General features: G+C 43.8%; 1 protein-coding gene across 1 annotated transcript in view; it reads left to right on the forward strand.

The window, feature by feature from the left end:
• Positions 1 to 703: 703 nt before the first annotated feature.
• The window catches only part of LOC119921613, a 34,516-nt gene continuing 7,576 nt past the window's right edge, over positions 704 to 27,643 (forward strand). The window contains exons 1-5 of the mRNA XM_038741722.1: positions 704 to 1,487; positions 8,615 to 8,714; positions 16,579 to 16,649; positions 19,870 to 19,983; positions 20,323 to 20,470. Coding sequence (XP_038597650.1) covers positions 1,046 to 1,487; positions 8,615 to 8,714; positions 16,579 to 16,649; positions 19,870 to 19,983; positions 20,323 to 20,470 — 875 coding nt within the window. The 5' untranslated portion in view covers positions 704 to 1,045. The remainder of the gene's footprint in view (positions 1,488 to 8,614; positions 8,715 to 16,578; positions 16,650 to 19,869; positions 19,984 to 20,322; positions 20,471 to 27,643) is intronic.

The raw sequence follows: 27,643 nt of genomic DNA on the forward strand, positions 1-27,643 counted from the left end.
GAATGAATACTTCCCAGGTGCTTCGTATAGTGCTCTGCACACGGGAAGCGCTCAATAAATATGATTGAATAACTGAATGTTTTGTCTTGTCGTCCGTCTCCCCCCCTTCTAGACTGTGAGCCTGTTGTCGGGTAGGGACCGTCTCTATATGTTGCCAACTTGTCCTTCCCAAGCGCTTAGTACAGAGCTCTGCACGCGGTAAAGTGCTCAATAAATAACGATCGACAGAATGAGTGGGACGCAAAAATAGCATGGCCATCGGAGCACTGAAATTAACTGCTCTGTGCCTCAGTTCCCCCGTCTGTAAAGTGGGGATGAAGGCCGTGAGCCTCCCTGTTGGCCAATGTGATCGCTTTGTAACCGCCCCCAGTGCTTAGAGCAGTGCTTGGCACATAGTAAGCGCTTAATAAATGCCATCACCATCATTACTATTATTATTATTCTAAAGGTAAGCGCTTAATAAATGCCATCATTATTATTAGTATTATTATTATTCTAAAGGTAAGTGCTTGATAAATGCCATCATTATTATTATTATTATTCTAAAGGTAAACGCTTAATAAATGCCATCATTATTATTATTATTATTATTATTATTCTAAAGGTAAGCGCTTGATAAATGCCATTATTATTCTTCTTCTAAAGGTAAGCGCTTAATAAATGCCGTTATTATTAAATTTGTGGTTTTTTGGTGTTCAGCGCTCCCTCGGCATCTCGGCCGGCTGAGGAATGAACCTCCAAATGGGCTGAAGTAGCCATCACGTGTCTAGACGGTGGCCGGGGCCCAAGTAGTCCACTTATTTCGGCCGACCCGACGCGGACAAATCTGAGCCCGCCAAGCGAGTTGCAGAATTCAAAGCCGAAGGATCCATAACGGAGCGAACGTCTGCCCCCGACATGGGTAAATACAACAATTACACGGCCCACTTTAAGCTGTGCGTTGTATCCTTTTCGGAAACAAATGGCGTCCGGGCGGCGGTGCGGGAATTTTCGGTGGATCCCAAGCAGTTGCGATACCAGTGGAAATAGAAGGAGCAGCTGATCCATGCTAAGGCGACGTGCCGGGCCTTCCGGGGCCCAAAGGGTGGGAAATACCCCGAGATCGACAGCAGGATCTTGGAATAACGTGACCGAGCTGAGGGACAGCAGGCACGCCCTGTTGCCCGAGAGGCTCAAAACCGAGTCCCGGGAAGTCGCCAGGGAACAAAATATCGCCGAAACGGAGTTTAAAGCAAGTCGAGGCTGGATGAGCTGCTTCATGCGGCAGAACAACCTGCGCCTCCGGAGACGCGCGGTGCTACACCGGCGGTTGCCAGAAGGTTTTCCTCGCGAGGTGTTGGAGTTTCAGAAATCCCTAAAGAGGCGACGCCTAGAGTGGGATTACTTCCCGTCATGGACGGGGGACGCGGCAGATCGGAAGACGGAGAAGGTTCGTTCGTTCGTATTTATTCTCATTCATTCCTTAATTCGTTCGGAAGACGGAGAAGGTATGTTTCCCGTTCGTTCCTTAAGTCGTTCGATCGTGTTTAAAGGTGCATTTCTCTTTCGTGCATTCGGTCGTATTTATCGAGCGCTTACTGCGTGCGCTTGGGGAGTCTAAGTTAGCACCTCCGCGTTTTCCGAAACCGTAAGATGCCATAAAAATTGGCCAATCGGACTCCGTCGTCCACGGGTGATGCAGCGCCGGCAACGTGATGCAGTGCGGGGGAACCAAAATGCAGAAATAATAATAATAATAATAATGATAATATTTATTGAGCACTTACTGTGTGCGCTTGGGAAGTCCAAGTTGGCACCTCTGCATCTTCTGAAACCATAAGACGCCATAAAAATGGGCCGATCGGACTCCATTGTCCGCGGGCAAAACAGCACCAGCAACATGATGCAGTGCGGGGTGAAACCAAAACGCAGAAATAATAATAATAATGATGGTATTTATTGAGCGCTTACTGTGTGCACTTGGGAAGTCCAAGTTGGCACCTCCACGTTTTCTGAAACCTTAAGACGCCATAAAAGTGGGCTGATTGGACTCCGTTGTCCGCGGACAACACAGTGTCAGCAACGTGATGCAGTGCGGGGGGAACCAAAATGCAGAAATAATAATAATAATAATAATGGTGGTATTTATTTCAGTCGTATTTATTCTCATTCATTCCTTAATTCATTCAATCGTATTTATCGAGTGCTTACTGTGTGTGCTTGGGAAGTCCAAGTTGGCACCTCCGTGTTTCCCGAAACCATAAGATGCTATGAAAATGTGCCGATCGGACCCCGTTGTCGGCGGGCGACACAGCGCCGGCAACGTGATGCAGCTTGGGGGAAACCAAAACGCAGAAATAATAATAATAATAATAATAATAATAATAATGGTATTTATTTCAGTCATATTTATTCTCATTCATTCCTTAATTCGTTCAATCGTATTTATAGAGCGCTTACTGCATGCACTTGGGGAGTCCAAGTTGGCACCTCCACGTTTTCTGAAACTATAAGACGCTATAAAAATGTGCCGATCGGGCTCCATTGTCTGCGGGCGACACAGCGCCGGCAACGTGATGCAGCTCGGGGGAAAATCAAAATGCAGAAATAATAATAATAATAATAATAATAATAATAATAGTATTTATTGAGCACTTACTGTGTGCGCTTGGGAAGTCCAAGTCCAAGTTGGCACCTCTGCGTTTTCTGAAACCATAAGACGCCGTAAAAATGTGTCGATCGGACTCCGTTGTCCGCAGGCGACACAGCGCTGGCAACATGGTGCAGCTTGGGGGGAAACCAAAACGCAGAAATAATAATAACAATAATAATGATGGTATTTACTGAGCGCTTACTGTGTGCGCTTGGGAAGTCCAAGTCGGCACCTCTGCGTTTTCCAAAACCATAAGACGCCATAAAAATATGCCGATCAGACTGCATTGTCCGCGGGCGACACAGCACCGGCAACGTGATGCAGCTCGGGGGGAAACCAAAACGCAGAAATAATAATAATAATAATAATAATAATAATAATAATAATGATAATAATAATAATGGTATTTGTTAAGCGCTTACTATGTGCTAAGCACTGTTCGAAGCACTGGGGAGGTTAGGAGGTGATCAGGTGGCCCCACGGGGGGCTCACAATCTTAATCCCCATTTTCCAGATGAGGGAACTGAGGCCCAGAAACGTGAAGTGACTTGCCCAGAGTCACCCAGCTGACAGTTTGCGGAGCAGGGATTCATTCAATCATATTTATTGAGCGCTTACTGTGTGCGGAGCACTGTACCAAGCGCTTGGTCCAAGTAAGTCAGGAGAAGCAGCTCGGCCTAATGGTTAGAGCACGGGATGTCGGAAGGAATCTGGTTAAAGTGGTTAGTACAGTGCTCTGCGCACAGTAAGCGCTCGGTAAATATGGCTGGTTCTGATCTTGGCTCTTAGCTGCCATGTGGCCTTGGGAAAGACACCTCCCTTCTCTGTGCCTCGGTTTCCTCATCAGGAAAGGGGGGTCAGAACGGTGAGCCCGATTTGGGCCATGGACCATGGCCGACCTTTCTAACTTGTGCCTCCCCGGGCGCTTAGTACGGTGCCTGGCACGTAGTAAGCACTTAATAATAATGATGGCATGCATTAAGCGTTTACTATGTGCCAAGCACCGGGGAGGATACAAGGTGATCAGGTCGTCCCAAGAGGGGCTCACCGTCTTCATCCCCATTTTCCAGATGAGGGAACTGAGGCCCAGAGAAGTGAAGTGACTTGCCCCAAGTCACACAGTTAACAGTTGGCGGAGCCGGGATTTAATAATAATGGCATTTATTAAGCGCTTACTAGGTGCCAAGCACCGGGGAGGATACAAGGTGATCAGGTCGTCCCACGGGGGGCTCACAGTCTTCATCCCCATATGACAGATGAGGTCACTGAGGCACAGAGAAGTGAAGTGACTTGCCCCAAGTCACACAGCTGACAATTGGCGGAGCTGGGATTTAATAATAATGGCATTTATTAAGCGTTTACTATTTGCCAAGCACTGTTCTAGGCGCTGGGGAGATAACAAGGTGATCAGGTCATCCCACGGAGGGCTCACAGTCTTAACCCCATTTTCCCAATGAGGGACCTGAGGCACAGAGAAGTGAAGTGACTTGCCCAAATAATAGTAACGGCATTTATTAAGCGCTTACTATGTGCCAAGCACTGTTCTAAGCACCGGGGGGGTTACAAGGTGATCAGGTTGTCCCACAGGGGGCTCACAGTCTTATCCCCATTTTCCCAATGAGGGAACTGAGGCACAGAGAAGTGAAGTGATTTGCCCAAATAATAATAATGGCATTTATTAAGCGCTTATTACGTGCCAAGCACTGTTCTAAGCACTGAATAATAATGATGGCATTTGTTAAGCGCTTTCTATGTGCCAGGCACTGTTCTAAGCACTGAGGAGGTTACAAGGTGATCAGGTCATCCCACGGGGTGCTCACAGTCATCATCCCCATTTTACAGATGAGGGAACTGAGGCCCAGAGAAGTGAAGTGACTTGCCCAAAGTCACCTGGCTGACAATTGGCGGAGCCGGGATTTAATAATAATGGCATTGATTAAGTGCTTACTATGTGCCAAGCACTGCTCTAAGCGCAGGGGATGTTACAAGGTGATCAGGTCGTCCCACGGGGGGCTCACAGTCTTCATCCACATATGACAGATGAGGTCACTGAGGCACAGAGAAATGAAGTGACTTGCCCCAAGTCACACGGCTGATAATTGGCGGAGCTGGGATTTAATAATAATGCCATTTATTAAGCGCTTACTATGTGCAAAGCACTGTTCTAAGCGCCAGGGAGGTTACAAGGTGATCAGGTTGTCCCACGGGGGGCTCCCAGTCTTCATCCCCATTTTACAGATGAGGGAAGTGAGGCCCAGAGAAGTGAAGTGACTTGCCCAAAGTCACCTGGCTGACAATTGGCGGAGCCAGGATTTAATAATAATGGCATTTATTAAGCACTTACTATGTGCCAAGCACTGTTCTAAGCGCTGGGGAGGTTACAAGGTGATCAGGTCGTCCTAACGGGGGGCTCACAGTCTTCATCCCCATTTTCCAGATGAGGAAACTGTGGCCCAGAGAACTGAAGTGACTTGCCCCAAGTCACCGAGCTGGCAATTGGCAGAGCCAGGATATGAACCCATGACCTCTGACTCCAAACACGTGTTCAGACAAAACACCTGTAAATATTTGCAAACTCCAGAGTTCATTCATTCAGTCAGTTATATTTATTCATTCATTCATTCAATTGTATTTATTGAGCACTTACTGCATGCAGAGCACTGTACTGAGCGCTCCGGAAGTCCAGGTTGGCAACATATAGACTTCGGTCTCATGTGATCCAGGTAATTGCCTCGCATAAAAATTGTGCCAATCAGGGGGGCAGTTGGACAAGGTCATATTATTTGTTCATTCATTGTTTCAGTCGTATTTATTGAGCGCTTCCTGTGTGTGGAGCACTGTACTAAGCACTTGGGAAGTCCAAGTTGGCCACATAGAGAGATGGTCCTTACCCAACAGCGGGCTCACAGTCTAGAAAGGGGAGACAGATGACAAAACAAAACTTGTGGACAGGTGATAGTTATTTGATACAAATATAATAATAATAATGATGATGGCATTTATTAAGCGCTTACTATGTGCCAAGCACTGTTCTAAGCGCTGGGGAGGTTACGAGGAGATCAGTTCGTCCCATTTATTGAGCACCAGCTCTGCGCAGTGCTAAACTAAGCAGTTCATTCATTCATTCATTCATTCAGTCGTATATATTGAGCACTTACTGTGTGCAGGGCGCTGTACTGAGCGCTTGGGAAGTACAAATTGGCCGCATATAGAGACAGTCCCTACCCAACAGCAGGCTCACAGTCTAGAAGCAGCGTGGCTCAGTGGAAAGAGCCCGGGCTTTGGAGTCTGAGTTCATGGGTTCCAACCCCGGCTCTGCCACTTCTCAGCTGTGTGGCTTTGGGCGAATCACTTCGCTTCTCTGGGCCTCAGTTCCCTCATCTGCAAAATGGGGATTAATGTGAGCCCCCCTTGGGACAACCTGATCACCTTGTAACCTCCCCGGCGCTTAGAACAGCGCTTGGTAAGCGCTTAATAAATGCCAGTATTATTATTATTATTATTATTATTATTATTGTTGTTATTATTATTATTATGGGTTCAAATCCCGGCTCTGCCACTTCTCAGCTGTGTGACTTTGGGCAAGTCACTTCACTTCTCTGGGCCTCAGTGACCTCATCTGGAAAATGGGGATGAAGACTGTGAACCCCCCGTGGGACGACCTGATCACCTTGTAACCTCCCCAGCGCTTAGAACAGCACTTGGCACATAGTAAGCGCTTAATAAATGCCATTATTATTATTATTGTGGGTTCAAATCCCAGCTCCGCCACTTCTCAGCTGTGTGAGTTTGGGCAAGTCACTTAACTTCTCTGGGCCTTCAGTTCCCTCATCTGCAAAATGGGGATTAATGTGAGCCCCCCGTGGGACAACCGGATCACCTTGTAACCTCCCCAGCGCTTAGAACAGTGCTTGGCACATAGTAAGTGCTTAATAAATGCCATTGTTATTATTATTATGGGTTCAAATCCCGGCTATGCCACTTCTCAGCTGTGTGGCTTTTGGTGAGTCACTTCACTTCTCTGGGTCTCAGTTCCCTCATCTGGAAAATGGGGATTAAGACTGTGAGCCCCCCGTGGGACAACCGGATCACCTTGTAAGCTCCCCAGCGCTTAGAACAGTGCTTGGCACATAGTAAGTGCCTAATAAATGCCATTATTATTTTTAGAAGGGGGAGACGGACCACAAAGCAAAGCATATTAACAAAATAAAATCAATAGAATAGTAAATATGTACAAATAGAGTAATAGATCCGTCCAGAAGCAATAATCTGTACAATAAAGATGAAAACAATGTACTCAAATCAGTCATATTTATTGAGCGCTTACTGTGCACAGAGCACTGTACTAAGCGCTTGGGAAGTCCAAGTTGGCAACATAGAGAGACGGTCCCTACCTGCAGTGAAAACCCGGTTTGCTGGCTCCCCTCGGGTGTGCGGGGTGGAAAACTCAACCCTCTCCACCTCTGTGGGGCCGACTCCAAATCAGGAAAGCGGATTTTAACGGTGGTTGAGTATATATATGTATATATAATAATATTAATAGTAATAATGATGGTATTTGAGTATATATGTATACTCAAATAATGATGATAATGATGATGGTATTTGAGTATATATGTATATATAATAATAATAATGATGGTATTTGTTAAGCGCTTACTATATGCAAAGCACTGTTCTAAGCGCTGATGTTGGTATGTATTTATGACTCCATTCATTTTATTTGCACATATTTATTCTATTTATTTTATTTGGTTAATACGTTTTGTTTTGTTGCCCATCTCCTCCTTCTCGACTGTGAACCCACCGTTAGGTAGGGACCGTCTCTAGATGTTGCTGATTTGGACTTCCCAAGTGTTAGTACAGTGCTCTGCACATCGGAAGTGCTCAATTCGTGCATTCATTCATTCAATCGTATTTATTCATTCAATTCATTCATTCATCATTGAATGAATTCATTCATTCATCATTGAATGAATTAATTCTTTCATTGAATTCAATCAGTTCGTTCATTCATTCATCCTAATCTTCCTAGACCTCTCAACTACCTTTGACAATAAATATATTATTTATTGCATGAATTGAATGAATGAATGAACTTTCATTCATTCATCCATCCTAATCTTCCTAGACCTCTCAACTGCCTTTGACAGTAAAGATATTATTTATTGAATGAATTGAATGAATGAATGAATTTTCATTCATTCATTCATCCTAATCTTCCTATCAATCAATCAATCAGTGAATCGTATTTATTGAGCGCTTACTGTGTGCAGAGCACTGTACTAAGCACTTGAGAAGTACCAGTTGGCAACATATAGAGACAGTCCCTACCCAACAATGGGCTCACAGTCTAGAAGGGGGAGATAGAGAACAAAACCAAACATCCTAACAAAATAAAATAAATAGAATAGATATGTACAAGTAAAATAAATAAATAAATAGAGTAATAAATATGTGCAAACATATATACATAGACCTCTCAACTGCTTTTGACAATAAATATATTATTTATTGAATGAATTGAATGAATGAATGAATGAATTTTCATTCATTCGTTCATCCTAATCTTCCTAGACCTCTCAACTGCTTCTGACAATAAATATATTATTTATTGACTGAATTGAATGAATGAATGAACTTTCATTCATTCATTCATCCTAATCTTCCTAGACCTCTCAACTGCCATTGACAAGAAATATATTATTGGTTGAATGAATGAATGAATTTTGATTCATTCATTCATCCTGATCTTCCTAGACCTCCCAACTGCCGTTGACAATAAATATATTATTGAATGAATGAATGAATTTATTGAATGAATTAATAAATTTATAATTCAATAAATACGATTGAATGGATGAATATCTGATGTTCGCAGATCGGGCTCCGTGGCAACTCAGAAGCCTTAAATTTGACCCCCCACAAGAACTTCTCTCCCCATCCCGGCCCCATTTTTGCGAATGTTTTGAATCTTCCCAGGTGGAGGCCCGGGTGCACGAACTGCTGGCCGAGGACACGGTGTTCCCGGGAGCCGCGGAGGAGTCATTCCCGTCACCCTGCGTCGGCTTCTCATGGATAGGTAAAGAGCTCAACTCCCTCCCCTCCACCGCCGTGGCTGGAACGTGACCTCCGCCTCTCCCCTCAGAGCCCGCTGTCCAGCCAGTGCTTTGCACATATTAAGCACTTAATAAATGCCATTATTATTATTATTATTATTATTATCACCCCATCGCTGTCCCTGGATTCCGATCCTGGCTCCCCCAGTTTCCTGCTCCGTGACGTTCCTTCTCGGTTCCCTCAATCATTCCCTTTCCAACAGCTTCTTCCCCACTGCTTTCCAACCTGCTTGTTTATTTGTTCATTCAATCATCTTTGTTGAGCGCTTACTGTGTGCAGAGCACTGTACTAAGCACTTGGAAAGTCCAAGTTGGCAACATAGAGAGATGGTCCCTACCCAATCAGTGGGCTCACAGGCTAGAAGGGGAAGAAAGACAACAAAACAAAACATATTAACAAAATAAAAGAAATAGAATAAATATGTACAAGTAAAATAGAGTAATAAATTCATTCATTCAATCGTATTTATTGAGCACTTACCGTGTGCAGAGAACTGGACTAAGCACTTGGGAAGTACAAGTCGGCAACATATAGAGACGGTCTCTACCCAACAGCAGGCTCACAGGCTAGAAGGGGGAGACAGACAACAAAACAAAACATTAACAAAATAAAATCAATAGACTAAATATGTACAAGTAAAATAAATAGAGTAATGAATTCATTCATTCATTCAATCGTATTCATTGAGCGCTTACTGTGTGCAGAGCACTGTACTAAGCGCTTGGGAAGTCCAAGTTGTCAACATATAGAGACAGTCCCTACCTGACAACGGGCTCACAGTCTAGAAGGGGGAGACAGACAACAAAGCAAAACATATTAACAAAATAAAATCAATAGAATAAATACGTACAAGTAAAATAAATAGAGTAATGAATTCATTTATTGAGCGTATTCATTGAGCGCTTACTGTGTGCAGAGCACTGTACTAAGAGCTTGGGAAGAACAAGTTGGCAGCATATAAAGACGGTCCCTACCCAACAGCAGGCTCACAGGCTAGTAGGGGGAGACAGACAGCAAAACATATTAACAAAATAAAATGAATAGAATAAATATGTACAAGTAAAATAAATAGAGTAATGAATTCATTCATTCATTCAATCGTATTTATTGAGTTCTTACAGTGTGCAGAGCACTGTACTAAGTGCTTGGGAAGAACAAGTTGACAACATATAAAGACGGTCCCTACCCGACAGCGGGCTCAAAGGCTAGAAGGGGGAGACAGAGAACAAAACAAAACATATTAACAAAATAAAATAAATAGAATAAATATGTACAAGTAAAATAAATAAATGAATAGAGTAATAAATATGTACAAACATATACATATATACAGGAGCTGTGGGGAGGAGAAGTACAGTGCTCTGCACACAGTAAGTGCTCAATAAATACGATTGAGTGAATGAATGAAAGAAGGAGGTAAGGCAGGGGAGGGGGAGGAGGGGGATCCTTGTTTTCATTCATTCATTCATTCATTCAATCGTATTTATTGAGTGCTTACTGTGTGCAGAGCACTGTACTAAGCACTTGCTTGTGTCTCCCTATCTTTCATTCAATCGGATTTATTGAGCGCTTACTGTGTGCAGAGCACTGTACTAAGCGCTTGCTTGTGTCTCCCTATTTTTCATTCAGTCGTATTTCTTGAGTGCTTACTGTGTGCAGAGCTCTGTAATAAGCGCTTGGGAAGTCCAAGTCGGCAACATAGAGAGACGGTTCCTACCCGACAGTGGGCTCACAGTCTAGCAGACTGTTGAGGAGAAGAGGATGATCAGCGGAGAGGTCGACGAGGGTTAGGATTCACTCCAGAAGGAGGCTTAAATGACCAAAATTGCACTCTCTGAAGTTTTCCTGCCAGGACTCAAGGCAGTACTGCCCGAGTGTAGTCCCATTTAGATAGGATTTCCTTTCCTTGTTGTTTCCTGAAAATGCCACACCTTAGCAATGAGGGAGACCTATTATTCTGCCCTGGGGTTCCTCCAACCCCAAGGCGTAGTTTTGAAATACAACCACTGGAGATTTCAAATACTGGAGAGAAAAATGTGATTACCAGTGCAAGAATGTAAACATTCAATTTATCAATATTCAATCACTAGGATCGTTACTATCTTATCCTAGACCCCCCAAGGATCCCTCCAGTTATCGTTCCATCTCCCTCCTACCGTGTTTCTCCCAAACTCCAAGCGTGAGTTGGTGACACCCACCATCTCCAGTTCTCTTCTCGATCCCCTCCAATCTGCTTTCTGCCGCTTTTACGCCACAGAATCGGCCCTCTCGAAGGTAACCGATGACTCTCTTCTTGCCAAATCTGATGGTCTGTACTCTTATCATAATCTTCCTAGATCTCCAAACTGCTTTTGACTCACTTCTCGCCAAATCTGATGGTCTGTACTCTATCCTAATCTTCCTAGACCTCTCAGCTGCTTTTAACAACGTATACCACCTCCTTTTCCTTGAAACGTCCTCCAGCCCTGGCTTCACTGACACTCCTGTCTCTCTGCTCCTTCTAAGTTTCTTTTTCCTCTGTCGCCTCCAGTTCTCTCCTCGATCCCCTCCAATCTGTTTTCCACAGAAACAGCCCCCTCGAAGATAACCGATGACTTTCTTCTTGCCACATCTCATGGTTTGTACTCCATCCTAATCTTCCTAGACCTCTCCACTACTTTTAACAATGTATACCACCTCCTTTTCCTTGAAATGTCCTCCAGCCCTGGCTTTACTGACACTCCTGTCTCTCTGCTCCTTCTCAGTTTCTTTTTTCCACTGTCTCCTCTCCTCCAGTTCTCTCCTCTATCCCCTCTGATCTGTTTTCCACCACTTTTATGCCACAGAATGGGCCCTCTCGAAGGTAACCGACGACTCTCTTCTTGCCACATCTGATGGTCTGTACTCTATCCTAATCTTCCTAGATCTCTTAACTGCTTTTGACTCTCTTCTTGCTAAATCTGATGGTCTGCACTCCATCCTAATCTTCCTAGACCTCTCAACTGCTTTTAGCAGTGTATACCACCTCCTTTTCCTTGACGCTTCTTCCAACCCTGGCTTCATTGACACTCCTGTCTCTCTGCTCTTTCTCAGTTTCTTTTTCCTCTGTCTCCGCCAGTTCTGTCCTCGATCCCCTCCAATCTGTTGTCCACAGAAATGGCCCTTTCAAAGGTAACTGATGACTCTCTTCTTGCCAAATCTGATGGTCTGTACTCCGTCCTAATCTTCCTAGACCTCGCGACTGCTTTTGACAAGGTATACCACCTTCTTTTCCTTGAAGCTTCCTCCAGCTCCCCTGTCACTGACACTCCTGTTTCTCCTGCCCCTTCTCAGTTTCTTTTTCTGGCTCCTCCTCTCCCTTCGACCCTCTGACACCCCTCACGGCTCAGTTCTGAGTCGTCCTTTGGAGAACTCATTCGCTCTCGTGACTTCAGCTAACGTCCCCGCTCCGCCAATTGTCGGCTTTGTGACTGTGGGCAAGTCACTTCACTTCTCTGTGCCTCAGTTCCCTCATCTCGCAAATGGGGATGAAGACTGTGAGCCCCCTGTGGGACAACCTGATCACCTTGTAACCTCCCCAGCGCTTAGAACAGTGCTTTGCTTAATAAACAGCGCTTAATAAATGCCATCATTATTATTATTATTATTCTCTGGGCCTCAGTTCCCTCATCTGTCAAATGAGGATTAAGACTGTGAGCCTCCGTGGGACCACCTGATCACCTTGTAACCTCCCCAGCACTTAGAACAGTGCTTTGCACATAGTAAGCGCTTAAGAAATGCCATTATTATTATTATTATTATTCTCTGGGCCTCAGTTCCCTCATCTGTCAAATGAGGATTAAGACTGTGGGCCCCCGTGGGACCACCTGATCACCTTGTAACCTCCCCAGCGCTTAGAACAGTGCTTTGCACATAATAAGCACTTAATAAATGCCATCATTATTATTCTTATTCTCTGGGCCTTAGTTCCCTCATCTATCAAATGAGGATTAAGACTGTGAGCCCCCTGTGGGCCAACCTGATCACCTTGTAACCTCCACAGCGCTTAAAACAGGGCTTTGCACATAGTAAGCACTTAATAAATGCCATCATTATTATTATTATTCTCTAGGCCTCAGTTCCCTCATCTGTCACATGAGGATTTTACCATATGCCACTATTATTATGATTAGTAGTATTAGTATTATTAATTATAGATAGATGCACATCATTAATCAAATAAATCAAATAATAAATACATGCATATGCACACAAGTGCTGGGAGGCCGGAGGCAATCAATCGTATTTATTGAGAGCTTACCGTGTGCAGAGCACTGTACTAAGCGCTTGAGCAGAGCAGAGGGAGGGAGTCGAGGTGACAGAGAGGGGAGGAGGAGCAGAGGGAAAAGGGGGGCTCCATTCAGGAAGACCTCCCGGGGGGAGTCAGCGCTCAGTAGGGCTTTGAAGGGAGGAAGATAGCTAGTTTGGCAGGAAGTGTGGAGGGAGGGAATTCCGGGCCGGGGGAGGACGTGGGCCGGGGATCGACAGCGGGACAGGCGAGGATGAGGCCCGGTGAGGAGGTTAGTGGTGGAGGTATTTCTCCCCCTCCTAGCTCTCCTCCCGACTTTCTTACTACAACCCAGTCCGCCCTCTTCATTCATTCCTTCCATCGTATTTATTGAGCGCTTCCTGTATGCAGAACACTGGAGGAAGCGCTTGGGACATACAAGTTGGTAGCATATATTCATTCATCCGTTCAATCATACTTATTGAGCGCTTCACATGTGCAGAGCACTGGACGAAGCGCTTGGGACGTACAAGTCGGCAACATATATTCATTCATTCATTCAATCATATTTATTGAGCGCTTCCCGTGTGCAGAGCACTGGACGAAGCACTTGGGACGTACAAGTTGACAGCATATATTCATTCACTCATTCAATCATATTTATTGAGTGCTTCCCGTGTGCAGAGCACTGTACTAAGTGCTTGGAACGCACACGTTGGCAACGTATATTCATTCATTCATTCAATTATATTTATTGAGCGCTTACTAAAAGTGCAAGTAAAATATGGAGATGGTCCCTCCCCGACAATGGGCTCGCGGTCTAGAAGGCGGAGATGGACACCAAAACCAAACAAGTAGACAGGTGTCAATACCATCGAATAAGTCAAATTATAGCTATAAACACATCATTAGTCAAAATAAATGGAATAGTAAATGTGTACAAGTAAAATAAATAGAGCAATAAATCTTTACAGATTCATTCATTCATTCAGTCGTATTTATTGAGCACTTCCTGAATGCAGAGCACTGTACTAAGCGCTTGGGAAGTCCAAATTGGAAACAGAGGTGGTCCCGACCCGACGACGGGCTCGCGGTCTAGAAGGGGGAGATGGACACCAAAACCAAACAAGTAGACAGGTGTCAATACCATCAGAATAAATTGAATTATAGCTATAAGCACATCATTAGTCAAAATAAATGGAATAGTAAATATGTGCAAGTCAAATAAATAGAGCAATAAATCTGTACAGATTCATTCGTTCAATCGCATTTATTGAGTGCTTCCTGTGTGCAGAGCACTGTACTAAGCGCTTGGGAAGTCCAAATTGGCAACATACAGAGACGGTCCCGAACCAACGACGGGCTCACAGTCTAGACAGCTGATTATTCCTAGATCCGTATGTCAGTCCTTCCCTAGGTTATCTTCACCTGCTTTTCCTTCATCCACATAGAATTATTATTAACAATAATAATAATAATAATGGCATTTATTAAGCGCTTACTATGTGCAAAGCTGGGGAAGTTACAAGGTGATCAGGTTGTCCCACGGGGGGCTCACAGTCTTCACCACCATTGTACAGATGAGGGAACTGAGGCCCAGAGAAGTTGAGTGCCTTGCCCAAAGTCACCCAGCTGACAATTGGTGGAGCCTGGATTTGAACCCATGACCTCGGACTCCAAAGCCCAGGGTCTTTCCACTGAGCCATGCTGTGGCTTTTGAAAAACATGTCAATATCCTTCCCTTCTCCTTCCTCCCATTCCCCCCGGCCCGGGACAACGTCCCTCTTCACATGTAGGAGGCCACTACACTCCCCACTTCAGAGTTTTATTAAAATCCTGTCTCCTCCAAGAAGCCGTCCAAAGCCCTCATTTTTCCCTCTCCCTCTTCTTTTCTGGATCTATACCTTTTTAAATGGGTGGGGAATCTCTTGTTGGGTTATCTGGGAAATTGGGAAGTGGCACTGGATTCACAGACAGTGGTTTTCCTTCTTTCTCCCCCAGGTCTCCCTGCTCCTCGGGGAAATCTCTGGTTGGGTTATTTGGGAAATTGGGAAGTGGCACTGGATTAATGGACTGTGGTTTTCCTTCTTTCTCCCCCAGGTCTCCCTGCTCCTCGAGGCAGTCTCTGGTTGGGTTATCTGGGAAATCGGAAGTGGAACTGGATTCACAGACAGTGGTTTTCCTTCTTTCTCCCTCAGGTCTCCCAGCTCGTCAGGGCAATCTCTGGTTGGGTTATCTGGGAAATCGGGAAGTGGCACTGGAGTCACGGACAGTGGTTTTCCTCCTTTCTCCCTCAGGTCTCCCTGCTCCTCACAGCAATCTCTGGTGATGTTATCTGGGAAATTGGGAAGTGGCACTGGATTCACAGACAATGGTTTTCCTCCTTTCTCCCTCAGGTCTCCCTGCTCCTCGGGGCAATCTCTGGTTGGGTTATCTGGGAAATCGGGAAGTGGAACTGGATTCATGGACAGTGGTTTTCCTTCTTTCTCCCTCAGTTCTCCCAGCTCCTCAGGGCAATCTCTGGTGATATTATCTGGGAAATCGGGAAGTGGCACTGGATTCACAGACAGTGGTTTTCCTTCTTTCTCCCTCAGTTCTCCCAGCTCCTCAGGGCAATCTCTGGTGATGTTATCTGGGATATCGGGAAGTGGAACTGGATTCACAGACAGTGGTTTTCCTTCTTTCTCCCTCAGTTCTCCCAGCTCCGCAGGGCAATCTCTGGTGATATTATCTGGGAAATCGGGAAGTGGCACTGGATTCACGGACAGTGGTTTTCCTTCTTTCTCCCTCAGGTCTCCCTGCTCCTCACGGCAATCTCTGGTGATGTTATCTGGGAAATCGGGAAGTGGCACTGGATTCACAGACAATGGTTTTCCTCCTTTCTCCCTCAGGTTTCCCTGCTCCTCGGGGCAATCTCTGATTGGGTTATCTGGGAAATCAGGAAGTGGAACTGGATTCACAGACAGTGGTTTTCCTTCTTTCTCCCTCAGTTCTCCCAGCTCCGCAGGGCAATCTCTGGTGATATTATCTGGGAAATCGGGAAGTGGCACTGGATTCACGGACAGTGGTTTTCCTTCTTTCTCCCACAGGTCTCCCTGCTCCTCACGGCAATCTCTGGTGATGTTATCTGGGAAATCGGGAAGTGGCACTGGATTCACAGACAATGGTTTTCCTCCTTTCTCCCTCAGGTCTCCCTGCTCCTCGGGGCAATCTCTGGTTGGGTTATCTGGGAAATCGGGAAGTGGAACTGGATTCACAGACAGTGGTTTTCCTTCTTTCTCCCTCAGTTCTCCCAGCTCCGCAGGGCAATCTCTGGTGATATTATCTGGGAAATCGGGAAGTGGCACTGGATTCACGGACAGTGGTTTTCCTTCTTTCTCCCTCAGTTCTCCCAGCTCCGCAGGGCAATCTCTGGTGATATTATCTGGGAAATCGGGAAGTGGCACTGGATTCACGGACAGTGGTTTTCCTTCTTTCTCCCTCAGGTCTCCCTGCTCCTCACGGCAATCTCTGGTGATGTTATCTGGGAAATCGGGAAGTGGCACTGGATTCACAGACAGTGGTTTTCCTTTTCCCACAGGTTCTCATCTCCCAGAGAGGAGGCCGGGAAATCAAGCAACGGCCCCTGCGCCTCGGAAAACCAGTGCTCGGGTGAGATGCGGTTCCCTCTGCCCTTCTTGAGGTCCTGTTTCTCATTCAGTCATATTTATTGAGCGCTTCCTGGGTGTAGAGCACTGTACTAAGCCCTTGAAAAGTACAAGTTCTCTCTCGTACATATTTGCATATTATGTTTATTTTATTTTGTTAATATATGTTTTGTTGTCTGTCTCCCCTTCTAATAATAATAATAATGGCCTTTATTAAGTGCTTACTATGTGCAAAGCAGCGATCGGGAGGTTACAAGGTGATCCGGTCGGCCCATGGGGGCGCTCACAGTCTTCATCCCCATTTTCCAGATGAGGGAACTGAGGCCCAGAGAATAAGAATAACAATAATGGCATTTATTAAGTGCTTACTATGTGCCAAGCACTGCTCTAAGCGCTGGGGAGGTTACAGGGTGATCCAGTTGTCCCACGTGGGGCTCACAGTCTTCATCCCATTTGACAGATGAGGGAACTGAGGCCCAGAGAATAATAATAATAATAATAATGGCATTTATTAAGCACTTACTATGTGCAAAGCACTGCTGTAAGCGATCGGGAGGTTACAAGGTGATCTGGTTGTCCCACGGGGGGCTCCCAGTCTTCATCCCCATTTTCCAGATGAGGGGACGGAGGCCCAGAGGAGTGAAGTGACTTGCCCAAAGTCACCCAGCCGACAATTGGCAGAGCCGGGATTTGAACCCATGACCTCCGACTCCCAAGCTTGGGCTCTTTCCACTGAGCCACGCTTGCTGCTTCTCTAGTCCGCTGTGTTCATTCATTGATTCAATCGTATTTATTGAGTGCTTCCTGTGTGCCGAGCACTGTACTAAGTGCTTGGGAAGTCCAAGTTTGCAACATACAGAGACGGTCCCTACCCAACAGCGGGCTCCCAGTCTAGGAGGGGGAGACCTTGGGCAGGTTACTTCTTTCTCCGTGCCTCAGTTATCTCATCTGTAAATTGGGGATTCAGTTCTCCTCCCCCCAGTTTAGACCGTGGGATGAGGATTCTCTGTGCCTCAGTTATCTCATCGGTAAATTGGGGATTCAGTTCTCCCCCCTCCGGTTTACACCGTAGGGTGAGGATTCTCCGTGCCTCAATTATCTCATCTGTAAATTGGGGATTCAGTTCTCCCCCCTCCGGTTTAGACCGTGGGACGAGGATTCTCCGTGCCTCGGTTATCTCATCTGTAAATTGGGGATTCAGTTCTCCTCCCTCCGGTTTAGACCGTGGGACGAGGATTCTCCATGCCTCAGTTATCTCATCTGTAAATTGGGGGTTCAGTTCTCCTCCCTCCGGTTTAGACCGTGGGACAAGGATTGCATCCAAACTGGTAAGCTTTTATCCATCCTTGCTCTTAGTTCAGTGCTTAACATGTAGTAAGTGCTTACCCATGTAGGACAACATGATTAGCACTTAACACATAGTAAGTGGGAACACCTGATCACCCTGTAACCTCCCCAGCGCTTAGAACAGTGCTTGGCATGTAGTAAGCACTTAACAAATGCCATCAGTAGTAGTAGTAGTAGTAGTAGTAGTAGTAGTAGTAGTAATAGTAGTAGTAGTAGTAGTAGTAGTAGTAGTAGTAGTAATAGTAGTAGTAGTAGTAGTAGTACCACCTCATCTGTAAATCTGGGGATGAAGACTGTGAGCCCCCCGGGGGATATCCTGATCACCCTGGAACCTCCCCAGCGCTTAGAACAGTGCTTGGCACATAGAAAGCGCTTATCAAATGTCATTATTATTATTATTATTATTACTCATCTGTAAAATGGGGATGAAGACTGTGAGCCCCCCGGGGGACAACCGGATCACCTTGTAACCTCCCCAGCGCTTAGAAGAGTGCTTGGCACATAGTAAGTGCTTAACAAGTGCCATCATTATTATTATTATTATTATTATCACCTCATCTGTCAAATAGGGATGAAGACTGTGAGCCCCCTGGGGGACAACCTGATCGCCTTGTAACCTGCCCAGCGCTTAGAACAGGGCTTGTAAGCGCTTAACAAATGTTATTTATTATTATTATTATTATTATTACTATTACCTCATCTGTAAAATGGGGATGAAGATTGTGAGCCCCCCGGGGGACAACCGGATCACCTTGTAACGTCCCCAGTGCTTAGAACAGTGCTTGGCACATAGTAAGTGCTTAACAAATGCCATCATTATTATTATTAAAGCAGCGTGGCTCAGTGGAAAGAGCCCGGGCTTTGGAGTCAGAGGTCAGGGGTTCGAATTCTGGCTCCGCCACGTCTGCTGCGTGACTTTGGGCAAGTAACTTCACTTCTCTGAGCCTCAGTGACTCTATCTGTAAAATGGGGATGAAGACTGTGAGCCCCCTGTGGAACCACCTGATCACCTTGTGATCTCCCCAGTGCTTAGAACAGTGCTTGGCACATAGTAAGCGCTTAACAGATGTCATCATTATTATTATTAAAGCAGCGTGGCTCAGTGGAAAGAGCCCGGGCTTTGGAGTCAGAAGTCAGGGGTTCGAATCCTGGCTCCGCCACATGTCTGCTGTGTGACTTTGGGTAAGTCACTTCGCTTCTCTGAGCCTCAGTGACTTCATCTGTCAAATGGGGATGAAGACTGTGAGCCCCCCGTGGAACCACCTGATCACCTTGTAACCTCCCCAGCGGTTAGAACAGTGCTTTGCACCTAGTAAGCGCTTAATAAATGCCATCATCATTATTATTATCCTTATTATTAAAATGGGAATGAAGACTGTGAGCCCCCCGTGGGCCAACCTGATCACCTTGTAACCTCCCCAGCACTTAGAACAGTGCTTGGCACCTAGTAAGCTCTTAACAAATGCCATCATTATCATTATTATTAACAAAATGCCATAACAACCGAAAAAAATTCTCCACCAGGAAACCGACACAGTCTTCCTGCCTGGAAGAAATGCCATTTCATTCATTCATTCATTCAATTGTATTTATTTATTTATTCATTCGTTCATTCATTCAATCGTATTTATTGAGCGCTTCCTGTGTGCAGAGCACTGTACTAAGCGCTTGGGAAGTGCAAGTTGGCAACCTAGAGGGATGGTCCCTACCCAACAGCGGGCTCACAGGCAAGAAAGGGGAGACAGATGACAAAACAAAACATATTAACAAAATAAAATAGAGTAGTAAATATGTTGCCGTCGCTTCTCAATCTTTGTTTTTCTCTTCTGCTGCACCTTCCAGCCCTTCCACCCTTCTCTCCCATCTCCTTTCCACAGTGTGGCCCCTGGGAGTAGCATTATTCCCTCCCAGGACCTCTGGGAATACCTGCAGCCAGGTATCCCCTTCTCCGAAGGCCCGAGCGATGGACGGGTTCTCAGAGCGATGGACAGGTGCTCAGAGCAGTGGACGGGTTCTCGGAGCAATGGACGGGTGCTCGGAGCGGTGGACGGGTTGTCGGAGCGATGGATGGGTGCTCGGAGCGATGGACGGGTTCTTGGAGTGGTGGACGGGTTCTCGGAGTGGTGAACGGGTTCTCGGAGTGGTGGACGGGTTCTCAGAGCGGTGGTCGGGTTCTCGGAGCGATGGTCGGGTTCTCAGAGCGGTGGATGGGTGCTCGGAGTGGTGAATGGGTTCTCGGAGCGGTGAACGGGTTCTCGGAGTGGTGGACGTGTTCTCGGAGCGATGGACGGGAGCGATGTGAACTGACCGGGAACCTCATGGCATTTCAGGGGACGGTGACATTGGGGGACATGGCAATGACTTTCACCCGCAAAGAGTGGCGGCCTCTGGACCTCACCCAGCGCAACCTCTGTCGGGACACGATGCTGGAAAACTATCGGAACCTCACCTCGCTGGGCAAGCACTCGGGCTCTTTGGGTCAGAATCTGGGTTTTACCAGGGATTTCTTTCTCCTGTCGTCACTGCCCGTCTCTCTCACCTCCCTCGTTCAACTCACGGATTCAGTTTGGCCCTAAATCCTTTCAGTTTTAATACTACTAATAATAATGATGATGGTATTTGTGAAGCACTTACTAGGTGCCAAGCACCGTTCTAAGCGCTGGGGGGCGGTGGATACAAGGTGATCAGGTCGTCCCGCGTATTCAGTTTGGCCCTAAATCCTTTCAGTTTTAATAATACTAATAATAATAATAATGGTATTTGTGAAGTGCTTACTAGGTGCCAAGCACCGTTCTAAGCGCTGGGGCGGGATACAAGGTGATGAGGTTGTCCCACATATTCAGTTTGGCCCTAAATCCTTTCAGGTTTAATAATAATAATGATGATGATGGTATTTGTGAAGCACTTACTAGGTGCCAAGCACCGTTCTAAGCGCTGCGGGGGGGGGGGGGGGGGATACAAGGTGATCAGGTCGTCCCACGTATTCAGTTTGGCCCTAAATCCTTTCAGTTTTAATAATAATAATAATAATAATAATGGTATTTATGAAGCACTTACTAGGTGCCAAGCATTGTTCTAAGCGCTGGGGGGGATACAAGGTGATCAGGTCATCCTATGTATTCAGTTTGGCCCTAAATCCTTTCAGTTTTAATAATAATAATAATAATAATAATAATGGTACTTATGAAGTGCTTACTAGGTGCCAAGCACTGTTCTAAGCACTGGGGGGGATACAAGGTGATCAGGTCTTCCCATATATACAGTTTGGCCCTAAATCCTTTCAGTTTTAATAATAATAATAATAATAATAATAATAATAATAATATTTGTGAAGTGCTTACTAGGCGCCAAGCACTGTTCTAAGCGCTGGGGGGATACAAGGTGATCAGGTCGTCCCACATATTCAGTTTGGCCCTAAATCCTTTCAGTTTTAATAATAATGATAATAATAATAATAATGATGGTATTCGTGAAGCGCTTACTAGGTGTCAAGCACTGTTCTAAGTGCCGGGGAGGATACAAGGTGATCAGGTCATCCCACGTATTCAGTTTGGCCCGAAATCCTTTCAGTTTTCATAATAATAATAATAATAATAATAATAATAATAATGATAACAATAATAATAATAGTATTTGTGAAGCGCTTACTAGGTGCCAAGCACTGTTCTTAGCTCTGAGGGGATACAAGGTGATCAGGGCATCCTACTGGGGGCTCCCAGTCTTCATCCCCATTTTCCAGATGAGGGAACTGAGGACCAGAGAAGTGAAGTGACTTGCCCAAAGTCACACAGGTGACAAGCAGCAGAGCCGGGATCCGTCACTGAAATCCAACCTTTTTTGTCACCATCCAAACTGCTACTATGTTGATAATAATAATGAGTGAATGAATGAATTAATTAAACACAGTAAGCGCTCAATAAATGCAATCGAATGAACAAATTAAACACAGTAAGCGCTCAATAAATACGATCGAACGAATGAATGAATTAAACACACAGTAAACACAGTAAATACGATCAAATGAATGAATGAATTAAACACACAGTAAGTACTCAATAAATGCAATCAAATGAATGAATGAATTAAACACACAGTAAACACAGTAAATACGATCAAATGAATGAATGAATTAAACACACAGTAAGTGCTCAATAAATACAATCAAATGAATGAATGAATTAAACACACAGTAAGCGCTCAATAAATACGATTGAATGAATGAATTAAATACAGTAAGCACTCAATAAATATGAATGAATGAATTAAACTCAGTAAGCGCTCAATTAATATGATCAAATGAATAAATGAATTAAACTCAGTAAGCGCTCAATCAATATGATCGAATGAATGAATTAAACACAGTAAGCACTCAATAAATATGATTGAATGAATTAATGAATTAAACAGACAGTAAGCGCCCAATAAATACGATCGAATGAGTGAATGAATTAAATACACAGTAAGCGCTCAATAAATACGATCAAATGAATGAATGAATTAAACACAGTAAGCGCTCAAATACACTTGAATGAAGGAATGAATTAAACACAATAAGGGCTCAATAAATATGATCGAATGAATGAATTAAACACACAGTAAGGGCTCAATGAATACGATCGAATGATTAAATGAATTAAACACACAGTAAGCGCCCAATAAATACGATCGAATGAATGAATGAATTAAACACACAGTAAGTGCTCAATAAATACAATCAAATGAATGAATGAATTAAACTCAGTAAGCGCTCAATTAATACGATCAAATGAATGAATGAATTAAACACACAGTAAGTGCCCAATAAATACGATTGAAGGAATGAATGAATTAAACACACAGTAAGTGCTCAATAAATACAATCAAATGAATGAATGAATTAAACTCAGTAAGCACTCAATCAGTACGATCGAATGAATGAATTAAACACAGTAAGCACTCAATGAATACGATTGAATGAATGAATGAAACACACAGTAAATGCTCAATAAATACAATCAAATGAAAGAATGAATTAAACACACAGTAAGCATTCAATGAATACGATCGAATGAATGAATGAATTAAATACAGTAAGTGCTCAATAAGTATGAATGAATGAATTAAACTCAGTAAGCGCTCAATTAATATGATCAAATGAATGAATGAATTAAACTCAGCGCTCAATCAATACAATCGAATGAATGAATTAAACACACAGCGCTCAATGAATACGATCGAATGAATGAATGAATTAAACACACAGTAAGTGCTCAATAAATATGATCAAATGAGTGAATGAATTAAACTCAGCGCTCAAATGCGATCGAATGAATTAATTAAACACAGTAAGTGCTCAATAAATACCATCGAATGAATGAATGAATTAAACACAGTAAGCGATCAATAAATATGATTGAATGAATGAATTAAAGTAAGAGCTCAATAAATATGATAGAATGAATGAATGAATTAAACTCACTAAGCGCTCAATAAATATGATTGAATGAATGAATTAAACACACAGTAAGCACTCAATAAATACAATCGAATGAATGAATGAATTAAACACACAGTAAGCCCTCGATAAATACGATCTAATGAATGAATGAATTAAACTCAGTAAGCGCTCGATAAATATGATCGAATGAATGAATGAATTAAACACACAGTAAGCGCTCAATAAATACGATTGAATGAATGAATTAAAGACACAGTAAGTGCCCAATAAATACGATTGAATAAATGAATGAATTAAACACAAAGTAACCGCTCAATCAATACAATCGAATGAATAAATGAATTAAACACAGTAAGCTCTCAATAAATATGATCAAATGAATGAATGAATTAAACACAGTAAGCGCTCAATAAATTCAATCGAATGAATGAATGAATTAAACACAGTAAGTGCTCCATAAATACGATCGAATGAATGAATTAAACACACAGTACGCACTCAATAAATACGATTGAATGAGTGAATGAATTAAACTCAGTAAGCACTCAATCAATACGATCGAATGAATGAATGAATTAAGCTCAGTAAGCGCTCAATAAATACGATCGAATGAAGGAATGAATTAAACACACAGTAAGCACTCAATAAATACGCTCGAATGAATGAATGAATTAAACACACAGTAAGCGCTCAATCAATACGATCGAATGAATGAATGAATTAAACACACAGTAAGCGCTCAATCAATACGATCGAATGAATGAATGAATTGAGCACACAGTAAGCGCTCAATAAATACGATCGAATGAAGGAATGAATTAAACACACAGTAAGTGCTCAATAAATACGCTCGAATGAATGAATGAATTAAACACACAGTAAGCGCTCAATAAATATGAAATGAATGAATGAATTAAACTCAGCGCTTGATAAATACGATCGAATGAATGAATTAAACACACAGTAAGTGCTCAATAAATACGATTGAATGAATGAATGAATTAAACTCAGTAAGCGCTCCATAAATGCAATCGAATGAATGAATGAATTAAACACACAGTAAGCGCTCGGTAAATGCGATCGAATGAATGAATTAAGCACATGCAGTAAGCGCTCAGTAAATACGATTGAATGAATGAATGAATTAAACTCAGTAAGCGCTCGATAAATACAATATAATGAATGAATTAAACACATACAGTAAGCGCTCAATAAATACGATCGATTGAATGAATGAATTAAACAAAGTAAGCGCTCAGTAAATACGATAGAACGAATTAATTAATTAAACTCAGTAAGCACTCGATGAATACAATCGAATGAATGAATTAAACACATACAGTAAGCACTCAATAAATACGATCGAAAGAATGAATGAATTAAGCACATATAGAAGACAGTGTAACAAGAGTTGGTAGATAAATTCTCTGCCCACAGTGAGTCTACGGGGGTTGGGGGGAGGACAATTTATAAATATATAATATATATTTATAATATATTTATAAATAAATAAATTGCAGAAATGTATATAAGAGCTGTGGGGCTGAGGGGGAGGCGAATAATAATAATGGCATTTATTAAGTGCTTACTATGTGCAAAGCACTGTTCTAAGCACTGGGAGGTTACAAGGTGATCGGGTTGTCCCACAGGGGGCTCACAGTCTTCACCCCCATTTTCCAGATGAGGGAAACGAGGCCCAGAGAAGTCAAGTGACTTGCCCAAAGTCACACAGCTGACCATTCATTCATTCAATCGACAAGTAGCCTAGTCTTGCTTTGACTAATTCATCAGTCTGCTTGTTCATTCATTTATTCATTCATTCAATTGTATTTATCATCATCATCAATCGTATTTATTGAGCGCTTACTGTGTGCAAAGCACTGTACTAAGTGCTTGGGAAGTACAAGTTGGCAACATATAGAGACAGTCCCTACCCAACAGTGGGCTCACAGTCTAAAAGGGGGAGACAGAGAACAAAACCAAACATACTAACAAAATAAAATAAATAGAATAGATATGTAGAAGTAAAATAAATAAATAAATAGAGTAACAAATATGTACAAACATATATACATATTTGCAGGTGCTGTGGGGAAGGGAAGGAGGTAAGATGGGGGGGATGGAGAGGGGCACGAAGGGGAGAGGAAGGAAGGGGCTCAGTTTGGGAAGGCCTCCTGGAGTAGGTGAGCTCTCAGTAGGGCCTTGAAGGGAGGAAGAGAGCTAGCTTGGCGGATGGGAAGAGGGAGGGCATTCCAGGCCCGGGGGATGACGTGGGCCGGGGGTCGATGGCAGGACAGGCGAGAACGAGGTATGGTGAGGAGATTAGTGACAGAGGAGCGGAGGGAGTGGGGTGGGCTGTAGAAGGAGAGAAGGGAGGTGAGGTAGGAGGGGGCGAGGTGATGGAGAGCCTTGAAGCCCAGGATGAGGAGTTTCTGCTTGATGTGCAGATTGATTGGAAGCCACTGGAGATTTTTGAGGAGGGAAGTAACATGCCCAGAGCGTTTCTGGACAAAGACAATCCGGGCAGCGGCATGAAGTATGGATTGAAGTGGGGAGAGACACGAGGATGGGAGATCAGAGAGAAGGCTGATGCAGTAGTCCAGACGGGATAGGGTGAGAGCTTGAATGAGAAGGGTGGCAGTGTGGATGGAGAGGAAAGGGCGGATCTTGGCAATGTATTGAGCGCTTACTGTGTGCAGAGCACTGTACTAAGCGCCTGGGAAGGGCAAGTAGCCTAGTCTCGCTTTGACTAATTCATCAGTCTGCTTGTTCATTCATTTATTTATTCATTCATTCATTTATTCACTCAATCGTATTTATTGAGCGCTTACTGTGTGCAGAGCACTGTACTAAGCGCCTGGGAAAGACAAGTAGCCTAGTCTCGCTTTGACTAATTCATTAGTCTGCTTGTTCATTCATTTATTCATTCATTCATTCAGTTAGTCGTATTTATTGAGTGCTTACTTTGTGCAGAGCACTGTACTAAGCGCCTGGGAAGGACAAGTAGCCTAGTCTCGCTTTGACTAATTCATCAGTCTGCTTGTTCATTCATTCATTCAATTGTATTTTTTGAGCGCTTACTGTGTGCAGAGCACTGTACTAAGTGCCTGGGAAGGTGAATTAGCCTAGTCTCGCTTTGTCTAATTCATCAGTCTGCTTGTTTATTCATTTATTTATTCATTCATTCATTCATTCGTATTTATTGAGTGCTTACTGTGTGCAGAGCACTGTACTAAGTGCCTGGGAAGGACAAGTAGCCTAGTCTCGCTTTGACTAATTCATCAGTCTGCTTGTTCATTCATTTATTCATTCATTCATTCAGTCGTCTTTATTGAGTGCTTACTGTATGCAGAGCACTGTACTAAGCGCTTGGGAAGTCCAAGTCAGCAACATATAGAGACGGTCCCTACCCGACAGCGGGCTCACAGTCTAGAAGGGGCAGACAGACACCAGAACAAAGCATATTAACAAAATAAAATCAATAGACTACTAATCGGCGGAGCCGGGATTTGAACCCTGTGACCTCTGACTCCAAAGCCCGGGCTCTTTCCACTGAGCCACGCTGAATAAAGAAAGGGTGCAAATCTAATCGTATTATAAAGTGCAAGGGTGATGCAGAAGGTTGACTGATGTATTAGTCAAAGCGAGACTAGGCTACTTGTCCTTCCCAGGCGCTTAGTAAAGTGCTCTGCACACAGTGAGCGCTCAATTAATACGATTGAATTCATTCATTCATTCAGTCAATTCATTGACTGAAAGAATGAAGGAATAAATGAATGAACAAGCAGACTGATGAGTTAGTCAAAGCGAGACTAGGCTACTTGTTCTTCCCAGGCGCTTAGTACAGTGCTCTGCACACAGTAAGCGCTCAATAAATACAATTGAATGAATGAATGAATGAATAAATAAATGAATAAACAAGCAGACTGATGAATTAGTCAAAGCGAGACTAGGCTACTTGTCCTTCCCAGGCGCTTAGTACAGTGCTCTGCACACAGTAAGCGCTCAAAAAATACAATTGAATGAATGAATGAACAAGCAGACTGATGAATTAGTCAAAGTGAGACTAGGCTACATGTCCTTCCCAGGCACTTAGTACAGTGCTCTGCACAAAGTAAGCACTCAATAAATACAATTGAATGAATGAATGAATGAATAAATAAATGAATAAACAAGCACACTGATGAATTAGTCAAAGCGAGAGTAGGCTAATT

The sequence above is a fragment of the Tachyglossus aculeatus genome (genome assembly GCF_015852505.1).
Source record: "Tachyglossus aculeatus isolate mTacAcu1 chromosome 12 unlocalized genomic scaffold, mTacAcu1.pri SUPER_6_unloc_3, whole genome shotgun sequence".
NCBI classification, from domain to species: Eukaryota; Metazoa; Chordata; class Mammalia; order Monotremata; family Tachyglossidae; genus Tachyglossus; species Tachyglossus aculeatus.